Source organism: Zea mays, chromosome 6 (genome assembly GCF_902167145.1).
Source record: "Zea mays cultivar B73 chromosome 6, Zm-B73-REFERENCE-NAM-5.0, whole genome shotgun sequence".
NCBI classification, from domain to species: Eukaryota; Viridiplantae; Streptophyta; class Magnoliopsida; order Poales; family Poaceae; genus Zea; species Zea mays.
The window spans coordinates 41,183,928-41,197,799 of NC_050101.1; the positions used below are offsets into that span (position 1 = coordinate 41,183,928).

At 45.8% G+C, this 13,872-nt stretch overlaps 1 protein-coding gene across 1 annotated transcript; it reads right to left on the reverse strand.

Moving 5' to 3' along the window:
* Positions 1-1,705: 1,705 nt before the first annotated feature.
* Positions 1,706-3,879, reverse strand: LOC103629216 (uncharacterized). The gene is made up of 2 exons (XM_008650392.4): positions 2,794-3,879; positions 1,706-2,314 (listed from the first exon to the last, which is right to left on the reverse strand). The coding sequence occupies exons 1-2, from the start codon at positions 3,356-3,358 to the stop codon at positions 2,286-2,288; spliced, it is 594 nt and encodes a 197-aa protein (XP_008648614.1). The 5' UTR covers positions 3,359-3,879; the 3' UTR covers positions 1,706-2,285.
* Positions 3,880-13,872: the final 9,993 nt, after the last annotated feature.

The following is a 13,872-nucleotide window of genomic DNA, read 5'->3' on the forward strand; positions in this document are numbered from 1 at the left end:
AGTCATGAGAAGGCTTGCGAGAGAGAGCATCAGCCGCAGTGTTGTCACTACCTTTCTTGTAAACTACCGAATACTGTAGCCCCAACAGCTTATAAAAGACCTTTTGTTGCCACACTGTGTGTAGACGTTGTTCATTGAGGTGGATTAAGCTCCTTTGATCAGTGTGAATGATAAACCGGGCATGTTGCAGATACGTTCTCCAATGGTCAATGACCATTAATATGGCGAGGTACTCCTTCTCATATGTGGAGAGTCCTTTATTCTGTGGTCCAAGTGCCTTACTCACATATGAGAGGGGGTGTCCTCCTTGCATAAGCACTACGCCGATGCCTTGATCACACACATATGTTTCGAGTATAAATGGTTGGGAGAAGTCGGACAATGCTAAAACAGGGGCTTGGCTCAGTTTAGTTTTCAGACAATGGAACGGAATGTCATGTTCTTGTGTCCAAATGAACTTGGTATTTTTCTTGAGCAGGAGAGTCAGTTGCTTCGAAATAATTCCAAAGTGCTGCACAAACTTCCTGTAGTATGCCGCAAGACCAAGGAAACTACAGAGTTCCTAAATATTGGTAGGTGTCGACCAATTAACCACTGTTGTAACCTTGTTTGGATCTGTCTGAACACCAGTTTCGCTGATCACATGACCAAGGTAGGATATGGAACGAGTGGCAAAGGTACATTTAGACAGCTTCACTTGCCACTGATCCTTCTGCAAGAGAGAGAGAACTGTTGATAGATGCTCCACATGATCATCGAGAGTTGAACTGTACACCAATATATCATCGAAGAAAACCAAAGCGAATTTGCAAAGGACTGGCTGTAATGTGGAGTTCATGGCGCTCTGGAATGTTGCTGGGGCACCAGTCAAGCCGAAGGCCATAACACGTAATTCATAGTGGCCATTGTGGGTTTGGAAAGCAGTTTTGAACTCCTCGCCCTCTTTCAGCAGAATCTGATGGAATCTGGCTCGAAGGTCCAGACTAGAAAACCAACTCGCTTCTTGTAGTTCGTCCATTAATTCCTCAATGATAGGAACTGTGTACTTCCTCTTAATTGTGAGTGCATTTAGGTGTCTAAAGTCGACACAAAATCTCCACGATTGATCCTTTTTGCATACCAACAACATAGGACTGGAGAACGGACTGCTGTTATGCTGAATAATACCTGACGAAAGCATCTCACTAACTTGTCGTTCGATCTCATCTTTGACAGTCGGGGCATAACAGTATGGCCTAATAAACACTGGCTGGTAACGCTGAATCAGAGGAATGGAGTGATCACAAGAGCGATAAGGTGGCATACCTTGGGGAATATCAAACACTGGCTGAAAATGTTGCAATACCGCAGAGATTCTGGGGTGGAGCTCGACAGTTACTTGGTCGTTGTCCGTGGCATCCATCAGGTAAACCACATGGAACAATTCACTATTGTGGGGCTGCTGACACTTGCCTTGAAGCACAATAGTGTGGCCATGGTAAGGAAGTGATAACCATTTTTCTGTCTAATGAATTTTCATAGGGCTGAATTGTTCGAGCCAATCCATTCCCAATACCACATCATAATTTAGTAAAGGAAATACCCTGAAATCTGTGAAGAAATTGTAGCCCTGAACTGACCATTGAATTTGAAAAGCTCTGAAAAACTGTGAACATGAAACATTGCCTCCATCTGCCACCTGAACAGTCACTGGGTGAGGAAGAGATGAAATACCAGAGAGCTTCACAGCTAATGCAGAGCTAACAAACGAATGGGAGCTGCCTGAGTCCACTAACAGTATAACAGGATGCCCTTGACACTCACCAGATAGTTGTACAGTACGGCGAGAAGGAGTACCTGACATAGCTGACATTGACAAGGACAACAACTCACCTGATGGTTTGGGTTCAGTTTCGGTTGTGTTTGTGCTGGAATCTTCTTCAATTAACTCCCACAATTCTTGTAGAGCATGAAGTTGAACTGTTGGTGCACAACGATGGCCAGGCACCCATTTGTCTGCACACCTGTCGCACAACCCACGAGCTCGGCGATATGCTTTCAGAGATGCCAACTTTTCATCCACCTGACGCTGGCGAGGAACTGCATATACTTTGGCATGATCAGCCACCACCGTCTCAGCTTGGGGAGGTCGGGGAAGAGGCATCGGGGATTGAGCTGGTCTTGTGGAAGGGGAGGAAATAAACTTGCGATAATCAACCTGAGCCGGCTCTGAGACTTCTTCTTGCAGTTGGGCAAGAGCACAAGCAGTATCGAGATTTGGAGGACGTTGTAACAAAACAGCAGACTTAATGTGATCTTTTAAGCCATCGATAAACTGCATAGTATAGAAACGAGGGTCTGTGTGAGACTCATAGGCCAACAACTGATCAACTATTCCAGAAAATTGTTCAATATAAGTAGCTATGGTGGTGGACTGTTTAATGTGGAAAAGCTGTCGAATCAGGGTGTCGTGCTGATCCCGACCAAAGCGCTGAAGCAGTAATCTAGTGAATTCCGGCCAGGGGTAAATTCGAAACTGAGGGCCTAATGACTGCAACCAGCGGGAAGTCGGCCCTGTGAAATGCATGGTAGACACACGAATCCAAGCGGTGGGATCAACATTGTATAAATCAAAGTAGTCTTTGCTACGAGTGATCCATAAACGGGGGTTGTCGCCATCAAAAGGGGGAAACGGAACCTTTGGTAAGGGACCAAAATTGGAGGACTGTGTGAACCCCTCTGTGTGCCCTCCTCCCAACCGATGAGGGGAACCGAGAAGATGGGAAAATGTGGGTGAATCGGACGGGAGCATACCATTGGGCGGGAGGTGGGTGGATGCGAACATGCGTCCAAAACCAGCCTCCCGATGATTTGAGTCTAAGTGGTGCCCGTCGGGGCCGTTAGTCCATTCTCTGGTAGGTGGGCGCACGGGTGCCGACCCAAATGTGCCGAGGATGCCAGGCTTGAGGTGGTCCGGCTCTGGTGGACGGCGTTCCCATGAGAGAGACAAGTTGTCGACAATGGCTTGTACAGCTTTGACACTGAGTTTGAAGTCAGTGACCATCGACTCCATGGTGGGGCGCCACGCCTCAAAGGTCGAGGTAGTGGATTTGAGCGCCGAGACGCGCGAAATCGTGGCCGCGGCTGCCCGATCTGTGCGCTCCGTCGCGGAAGAGACGAAGAATTCCAACTGAGCAGTGACATCGGTATGGATGTCCGCCTTGAGGTCGTAGAACTGATCGGCGGCCGCCGCTGCCGACCGCTCCAGATCACCGACGCGTGACTCCCATTTGGTGTCATGCGCGGCGAACTTCTTGTCGAGCTCGTTGAGGAAGGAACGAGTTTGTGCCTCCAAAGCGAGCTTGATTTGGGGATCCATAGCGCCTAGGGTTTTGGCTCGGCGGGTGTACTGGATCGGCTCCAGATCCGAGGATCGATGTCTTTGATACCAACTGTTAGCTACTAGAGAAGGGGAAGGAGAAGGGAGCAGGACGGCGCCAGGAAGGAGGAATACTTGACAAGGGGAAGAAGATAGGTAGAATTGTTCTGTTCTTTTTCGATGCCATCTCCAGTTCGGATACAGACAACATATATCACAATTCCATGGGCCTGCCTATTACAAGACTAAAGCACCCAATTTAGGCTAGAAACCTTGCTGTTGGGCTTTAGCTTCCTTTTCACCCTTGGCTCCTGCAGCGCTCTATTCGGAACAGTCGGTGACACAGGTCTCATAGCCGCGTCGTTGCTTGGACTGCTGACAATGTCGCAGTGGATGATGCACTCGCGGCAGCTTTGGTGCAGGTAGCACAGTCCTCTTGCGACCCCGACGGCGATTCTGTACCTCTTGCTCCAATCCAGCGCAATGGCGATGACGACGCTCGTATTGTAGTACCTTCAACCAGTGATATGAAATTGTGAAGTAAATGCTTATTTGCATATCTATGGATTCTCAAGCAAATCTGTAGAAACACATAACTGAATAGAGGATGATTAAAAAAATAATGATCTAGAAAAGAAAAACCGGAGTGAAGAAACTATTGTTACTTTAGCATGAAAACCTAAGAAACACACCTTATAATCCCTGCTGAAAAAATGCTTATCCGCCAACTAAATTTCATATTCCTATGCATTATTATAAGTAGTAAATGTAGTATATAATATGTATCTGAAGTACTCTATAAGTGGAATGATCGGTCCAAAAGGCAAAGCATTTCATATAAAGATCTAGTTCCACAGTTCTCCATCCCCAAATAGCATCACAATCCAAAAGGCAAAGCATTTCATATAAAGATCTAGTTCCACAATTCTGCATCCCCAAATAGCATCACAGTCCAAAAGGCAAAGCATTTCATATATAAGATCTGGTTCCACAGTTCTGCATCCCCAAATAACATCACAATATAAAGCGCCTGGTTTCCTACCTAGATTTTCTTAGGATGTAAGCTACAAGACTGATACAGAATAAAATAAGAACAGAAGCTATAATAAAAATTCGATTTTTTCACATCATTAAAAAATTAACACGAACAATTTATGATATGTATTACAATAGTAAATATTTAGCTTTGTCTTAGTTTCACAATCAATCATTTTAATAGATGAGCATGAGATGCAAAAAAATGATCACCTCTTTCTAACTGCAGTACCAGATAAAACACCACCATATGGACGGTTCAGTCCTTCAATTCCTTGACAACTTGGACCTCTTGGACTCAACAGGTCTCAGGTGTGGAATATGCAATTCAAGCATATGGAATATTTATGAGAAGAAGTTGATGTTGTGCATTGTACACTACATGGACCTAGTTTTCTTCCATATAAAATTATTAAATTAGTTAATAATGTGCATTACATCGACATGTCGAGAGACCACTTATGATACAACTCTGCAAGCATTCCATTCATCCCATGTATTCAATTCACTTTAACCTAAAGAAACATGCTTCTTATTGGCAAGTGTGGAACTTTCACCACAGGTTAAACATGAAGACAATGATCTCTTCCCAAAGAACAATATCAGCCATGTTATCAGGGAAGACAACATTCTAAAGATGCAGTGCAAGCTGTGCACTCCCCTCCCCCCTAAGAAGCAGAGTCGGTACTACCGACCTCGTGTTAATGTGAGAACCAGGACCAACCCTTGTGGTGATGCTTTTCCATGCAAGAAAAAGCAAACACTCGATCAAAACTCCACCAAAGAAACAAACACGAAACAGGAGGGATGGCGAAACTGAGCAGATCAGACCGGGCAGGACGCACCTGGTTGTCGCCGTAGACATGGGGTAAGCGAGTCCAAAGCTTGCCATGGCCGGCGCCCTAGATCTCCGCTCGGATCTTGACCGCACCAAGCAATCGACGTGAGACGACAAGCAGGGTTTATTCCTCTGAACCGTAGAGCTTCTTCTTTGCCGACGTGTTGGAGATGGAAATCTGTAGGGTGAACTTGCATCGAGATCTGCAGGAAGGGAGGGAGACGGTGAGCCGATGCTGACCTCATCCCTTCGCAGGTGTGTGCCACACTGGGCCGCTCCTTGCCGGAGATGCGTCGTACGAGGCTACACCTGGGGAAGGAGGGAGCGACGAACTGGGCACGAGCACCCATGAATCCACCTATCCTTCCAAAAAAGGTTGTCGAACCGTTGCCAATAGTGGTAGCCACCGCAGCCTGGAATCCACTCCAAGGTTTGGAAGGAGCAGTTTTCTGGAGCCAAAGCCAATGAATTTACAGGGCCCAGTTCATAGTGAGGAGATTGGGAATTCTAAGGCGTCCCAAATCAAAAGGCCTAGTGACCTTATCCCAAGACATAAGACAATTTCCTCCTCTAGCCTCCTTCCTTTCCACAGAAAACTCCTAATTTTGTCAATGGCTCTAAAAGCCCATTTTGGAGCACTGAGGGCAATTAACAGATACACTGGGGTAGCAGAGAGGACATATTTGACAAGGGTGATTCTCCTAGCAAGGTTTAAAGACCAGCTTTCCATCTTAAAAGTTTATCAGCAATTTTCTCAATCCAAGGAGTGAGCTCTCCAACAATATGCCTTTTGTTGATCAGGGGGAGGCCAAGATAAGTTGTTGGAAAGCATTTAGAGGCACAACCCATAATTTGAATAGCCAGCTCCACCCTTTCAAAATCACAGCGAATTGGGTAAGACAAACTTTTTTGCAGATTAGTCTGGAGGCCAGAGGCCACACCGAAGCCTTTCAAGGTTTCTTTGAATACCTAGTCCACTGCATCAGGCTTAATAAATACTGCAACGCCATCCACAAACATAGATACTATTTGGTTGACATTTCTACCAGCAAGGGGCTGCAAAAGGCCATACTCATCAGCTTGGACAAAGAGGCTGTTAAGAACATCCATTACAAGTATAAAAAACGGAGGGGATAGGGGATCTCCCTACCTCAACCATAACCATCTGACCCAAAGAGCCCACCCAAGCTTTTGCAGATCATGAATACTGTAACACCCCTGGTGTTTATATTTTGCTCGACAACGAGTATGGATTTAAGCATGGGATATCAGCAATAATAACGATCTCTATGTTCTAATATTCACCTATCATAATTTTGATATCATTTTCATCTCTATCTATCCGACCTAATCTAAATGTTTCGCAAAGTTAGAACGTATTTGTTTCGGAAATATGCGAGTCTGGTGATTATTTAAAATTCATCGATTTGCTCAAATACGAATTTGGAAACTTAGTCCAGTCTTCCAATTTCGTCCCAAACAAAATTTATTAGAAGCCCGACGATAAGAGTGTTGATGCGAGATTAAATTGGATCGAGATAATTTGAACTGATATTGAGTATTCATAACTAATATGTTTCCATGTTCAGACTGTAGATAAAATTATCGGGTTTCGAATCAAATCAAATTAAGCACAGTCTTAATATATTGACTCTGATGTCGTTTGGTTTGGTCCATCGACATCTCGTCTAAAACACTATCTCATGTATCGCCTGCATTTCTATCCATTTGGACTATTATAAAAATTTTATGAAGTTTGAAATTTAAAAATCCTTCAATATGTCGAGTCTACGCTGTTCGAATAGCATGTGATCTTCGTCTGAACTCAACTGGGTCAAATACAATTTAAAGTATCGGTCCCGACCTCGTTTGGTTCGGTCTGTGTGTTCCTCGCCCAGATCCAAATTTTTGGATATAGATAACGGGTAGGAATTCATCTGACTCCAGAATATTCACTAAATAAAATCCTATCCAAATATTGTGGTCAATCTTATTTTGGTTCGACCCTTTTGTACATCTTTTAGAACTTAATTTCAGTCTCGATCTCGTTTGGTTCATTCTGATTGCGATGACGCGCTCGAATCACATAGTTCAAAATTTATTTATTTCATAAAGTGTCAAGTCCGGTGCCAGTTTAAAATTAATCGAATAAGGCAAATTGGAAATTTCACTCAAGTATTTCCCTTTGTTCGAGCGATCTCTACAAATTCGGCAGAGACACTACTAGGGACAGGCTGTTTAGATAAATCGAACCCGAACTAACCAAAACAAATGAAAATTAAAATAGCGAAGTCGGTGTCGTGGTTCGCTCCAATTTCGTCTCGCCCAGATACAAATGACGGGTATAAATGACTGGTAAAAATTTATCAGAGTATTGGGATATCTACCAAATCAAACATTGTTCCAATATTGTTGTCAATCTCATTTTTGTTCGATCCTTGATTACATCTTTTAGACCCTAATTTTATAACATCAAAATATCTGCTTTTTCTTTTGTAAAAAAGAATGGAGGAAAAAACTTCTTTTACTTCTCCCACCGTCATACTCCCTCAGCCATATCCAAATCGTCCATCTCCCTCACAGCAGCCGCCCTCCCATTTTCTCAGCTCGACCACAACCATAGCTTGGTGGTCGACATGCCCCTGCTCCAGCCTGGCCGCCCATCTTGGGTCCTCATCTCCATCTCTCAGCTGCTCAGCTCCCTGGTGCTCGCCCTCCCCTGCTCTCAGGACAGCAGGGAGCCGTCGACCTCTCCAACTCGGCCGGCCATGGCACCGCTTCCCCAAGTGTCACACTGGAGCTCGCCCAACCCTCTCCCATCTCCTTCCCCAAGCACAAGTCCCATGGTCGAGCTCACCCCTGTAGGAGCTCCCTATGACGCCTAGATTTTCAATTTCCTATGAGTTTTTCCCCCACGTGCAATCCCGGCATCGTCGTCGTGTTTAGTCACGATGATTCTCAACTACCCTATTTTTATTTCATTGAATTTCTAATGCGAGCAGAAATTTTTTTGGTGCTATGTTAATACGATGTTATGTGTATATGTGTGTGTTTGTGTGAGTAAGAGGAACCGCAGGTTTTTGCGTAGAGAGGAAAGTCGTGTGGCGCGTGCTAGGTGTTTGATGGAATGGATGAATCAGAGATCCTTGTTGCTCTTGCGAAATCCAAGTCTATTTAGTGTTGGTAAGCTAATTTATTATTACAGTTGATTGAATTATTAGATGAATGGAATGGATATGTTTGGTGAATATATATGCATCATGAGTTAGTGGTAATACCTCTTCGTGGATAGTGACATGATTGTATTCATGATTATGGTTAAAATAAGTGATGACGGTATTGATGTTCGAATCTGCACGTATAGTTTTGATTGTGCAACTAATTGAGTGGAGTAAATCATGTGTTCTATAGAAATGTTATATACAAAAGTTGTAGCCAACTTCTTTATCTTGTGTGTTTAAAAATTTCATGACCATAGGTTTAGTAGTTTAGGAGTTATGATTTGTCCAAGTCCAGTTTCAGAATCTGTCCAAATTCTGTACAGGTTTCGAAAATTGGATTGTTTGGCTAAGCTAAATTGAGAATCAACCCTTAGTAATTATAGAAGAATTTTAGTACTTTTCTTAAGATTTCCAAAAAGTCTTGGATCACTTTTTTGGTGGTCTAGAGACCAAGTTACAGCTGTTTGAACTAGAGTCTGAACTTTTTTTGGTGGTCTAGAGACCAAGCTACAACTGTTTGAACTATAGAGTCTCAATCTGTCCAAATCTGGACAGAGAAGCCTGTTTGTATTAACTGACTTTGATATGCATTGAATTGACCTGATATGTTTATAAATGAATTGTAGACAATTCTATTAGCTTTCTAAAAAGTCTAGGATCACTTGATTTGGATACCTGAGACTCCAATTATGGATTTTTGAAGTGAGTAGTCGAATTCTGTCTAAATCTGGACATAATTTATGTTTAGTTATGTTTGACATTTCTAAAGGTCGAATCTTGTTGTGATGGTAATACAAAAGTTATAGAGGACTTCATAAGCTTTCCAGAAAGTCCTAGTTTATCATTTTAAGATGAATATCTTGTGAGTTATGATTAAAAGAACTGACTGCTGTACTCATGTCCAAAATCAGCAAGTATTAAGTTGATTTCTGGAGTCATTCTTGTTTGGCTAGGTAGGATTAGTAAATTCTTGATTCTTGAGTGATGAAGACTTATTACATATAATGGTTTCATTTCATTCTTGAGGTTTGCTCTATACTTTAGTGCTTTTGGGAAGTAAATGCTTTAGGGAATGCAATTGGTCTAGAGATTACGTAGGCCTTCCGTGAGTATGGCAAAATTAATAATGTGAAAGGTTTAGTAGACAAGTATACCTAGTATTATTAAGTTGTTTCGGTAGTGTGGTGTTTATAAGTATGATATGCTATTCCCACTTGCACTTAACGTTTTGTCGTTCTAAGTTTTTGCTTCTAAGTGATAGTCGAATGGGATTATGTAATGTGTTGATCGTGTTTTTCTTGCTAGGATAATTAGTGAGATACCTTATTTAGTAGTGTATAATTCATGTTATTTGTATATGGTGGTTTAGAATGTAGTAGATTGCTTCTATCCATATTTTGTTCTAGGTGTCTTTTAGTGAAGAATCTAAGGTTATTAGTTTTTAGATGAATGCTTAATCTTAGGAGAAAATATAACCCGAGCAAAACCTGTTGCTATATGTTTGGTTAGGTCCATTTGGCTTGAAGGTCATATTTGTGTAAAGTCAAAAGCATCTAGTGCTACCGTAGTAAAGTTGAAATGTCTTGCTTTAAGTGCTTAATCTACTTCGGATAGCATTATCTAGTCCGTACTATTTATACTCGTGCTCATTCATGTGCATCTTGCATATCATATAGGTACATTGATTGATCACGTGATGTGGAGGACAAGAGCTGGGTTAATCCCAAGATGATGCTGATGAATAAACCGGAAGAGTGGATTATCTGATCAAGTACCAGGATGAGAGATGCTCACCAAGTGATTGTCATCTAACAACACTGACTTAGTGTTATTCCAGGCAAGCCCCGGTGCATTTGCCACCTCCTTCCGTTTTAAAAAGTTTTATCACCTTGAATGATGCATTAGGTGATAGGAGTTGTGTGATCAAACAGTTGATGCATTTCCTTCCTTGATTAAACATCCCTAATACATGTTTTATGAAAATTTAGTGATGCTTAGCCCTACTTATTACTTTATGATGGTTTTTAAAAAGATGATGTGTAACACGGGATATGGGAGTTTGTCAAAGAAAAGGACCTGTGATGATGAACCCATTGTGGCCGCGATGATTTCATCATTCAAGTAGGGTACCTCTCTCAGGTATCAAGTTTTGGGAAATAATATGAAATGTAGATTCCAAAGTAGTTGCCGACCAGGTCAAAAAAAGAATATTCAGCAAAGGACCCCGCACTCATGCAGTATCTTAGCACATGCTCTGTTTGCGTCCCTCCTCTCCTCCGCCAACTGACGCCTGAGATCCTCCTTCTCGGCCTCCGCAGCCGCCAACCTCTTCGACAGTGTGCAGCTCTTGTTTTCCGCAGCTGACTTGTCCCGAACAGCATCCGTATGCTGCGCTCGGAGGCGCTCGATCCGACCCTCGAGTCGTTGCCTCTCGGCAGCAAACTCCGAAGTCAGGGCGCCCGACGCAACATGGTCGGCGAAGGCGGCCGCCTGCCACGAAAAATCCATCAGATTCACAACCACATAAAAACAACGAACTAACGAAATCCAAGACGACTTACATGCTTCATCTGCTGCGACGCATGCCTCAGCTGCTGGGACACAGAGCCCGCCACGTCTTTAGCGGCGACGACCGACGAAATCTCATCGCTGGCGCAGAATTTGGACCATGGGTCCTGCGAAGTACCCTTCGCTCCAACCACCGTCGTAGGCGAAGTGGCCGCCACCGGAGCCGGGACAACAGCCAGCTGCCCCGCATCCGACCTTGCACCATAACCTTGTTCTAGACCCAGTCGCCAAAAAAAACTCACCAACGAGGTAATCCTCCATGCAGATGTCCGTGTCGAAGTCGGCACCACCCGCCTCCGCTTCGTCAGTGCGCACCGGCGACGACGGCCTTTGCTCCTTCGCGGGCTCAGCCGAGGGCGGCTTGCCCGCGCTGGAAGCAACAACCCTCGCACCCGCCGAAGACTTGCTGGGCCCGGGGACGGCCGGCTTCGCAGCCGGCGGTGGTTTGCTGCTGCCAAGGGCGATGGACTTCGCGCCCCCCGAGCCCTCTTCACCTCGCGACTAGGGTCCTCGACCCTAGTGAACGCCCGGTGGTTCCGCGCCGCATCTTGACGATCCTTGTCCATCACTGCCGATACAACAGCAGCAATATTCCGTCCATAAGGAAAAATCTTCATCTCACGGGCCAAATGAGACGTAAATATGTCCTCGCTGGCCGCCCGGGGAATCGGAACGTTCCTTGGCCATCGACCCCCGGTAACCTTCAGCATTCGTGCCAAAGACTCCCGGAGCTCGGGCGAAGACATCCTTCCACCGAGGGCCGCACAAGTCCCCATCAACTCCACAGCAAAACGATCTGAAACCCCCAACCCTCCAACTGTAGTACCTATTTTTCTCTTCTTAATGGCTAGGGCAGCCTCCCGCGAAGGGCCTTCCTCAGCCATGACCACTGGCTTTTTCCCGCGGCGGTCAACAGCCGCAGCAGCGTCGTCTCCAGGGTAACCACCGTATGGCAAACGGTTTAACTCGAAGACCCGATTCAAGCGAACATTGGATCCACGAATATTCCAACTCCGCAGACTCTCCGTCCTCGGCGCATACCGCCCTACAATCCTCACAGCCCCATCCTCCACTTCACGAACGAAAGCGGCTGGGTCTCGGCCGCACAGATCCAAAGCGAAGGCCGGACTTCGCACCAGCTGCTGGCCCAAAGTAGGCAACTAGCGATGGCATACTTCGCCCAGCACCCAGCCATGTGCCAGGGGCCACACTCCATAACCAATGAATTCCTCAACCAAATCACGCCCGCTGCTCATGCGGGCAGCGCACCGGAGGGCCACTTCGTCCTCATCATCCTCCGCCACCTCAAATGGTGGGATAGCCACATAACAGTGGGAGCACATTACGACCGCGAGGAGCCCTGGGAGGTCTTTGACTTCGCTTTCCCAAAACATAAAACCAATAATCCCACCAGTTGCCCCACTTGTTGCGAGCACAGGGAACTAATTCCACGACTTTCGTCGAAGTCTTTCCGGTCCTCGGTGTGAAGGTGCATGATCCAAACTGTGCAATCTTACTTCCAATCTTTCTCTTTTGCCAGTGCAGACAGTAATTCTTGGTGAAGACCTCTACGGAAGGCTGACCGCCGTACGAAGTCACTGCCCAGACATACTTCGCCAGGGCCACCACAGCGTTAGGTGTCAAATGCTGGACCTGGACCTCAAACCTCTGCAGGACCTCCGCCATGAAACGATGCGCAGGTAGGCGAAGGCCGACGATGAAGAACGCCTCAAACATGACTAACACGCCCTCAGGCTCGAGAATCTCTTCCGCCCCCGGGACACGCCCAACACCGTTCCCAAAATACCCCAACTGCTACATATCCTTCACGCGAACCGAGGAAATCCTCGAAACGCCGAACTCCACCGTGTGGCCCGGCTGTAACTCCACCGCCGCCAAATCGCTCAAGGTATCTTCGGACGACGAATCGGTTGGCGGCACATTTGCAGCAGATGAGGAAGAAGACGACATTGCTATGTACAGTCAGCGGCGGCGCGCGGTTTGCTTGACGCGGGCCAGATCTCTGATGCAGAGAAACAAGGAGGGCAGGTGAGCGGGCGAGTGGTTTCAAAAGCTTAGGGTTTTCCGGTGCATGCAAAGGTAAGAGTCAGCCCGAGCCGCCCTGCCCCTTTTTATACACACGGCGCGGCGCTTCGGGAAACCCGTAGTCCAACAGTGCCACGTCCATCAAAGGTCACCTCAAAAACCCCGTTGGACCACTTCGAGCGAGGGTAGCGTCTCCACCATCTAGCGACGTCTTCGGCACCAGATAACTCAGTCGAACTGGTCCCTCGGAGGGCAAATATTGGGGCGAAGGCGAAGACGCTACCCTTCGCACGAAGCCTTCGTTGCCTCGCTACACCAACGAAGGCGAGATGATCGGCGCGGTTGCCCCTCGTCCTCTCCATTGCAAGACAAAGGCCAGACTCCGACGAAGTCTGCTAGTCCCGCGTCCTCATCTCGCCCAGAGGCCCACGTGGAATTCGGCCCACTGTAACGGTCCCCGCGTGGACAAGCATGTTACGGGCCTCATCTGTAATAGCTTTTCTGTAATGACGGTCTGTAACCTCCCTTTATGGGAATATTCTGGGAATAGTCCGGGTACCCAAGGGCATAAATGTCCTTGCCTTGGGACGTTGGACACTCGGGTACCTATAAATATCCCCGTACAATGCCCTTGAGAGGCTAGATTAACAGAGCAATTGGCATCCCACGTTAAACTTTGCTTGCACTCTTTCCACTTCCCCGTTGGATCCACTTTCCCAAGATTCAACAATTTTATATATCATCCAATGATGGTTTAGATTTGCAGGTTCCAACAATTTTCATTTAATTACATAGAAATTTCAAGA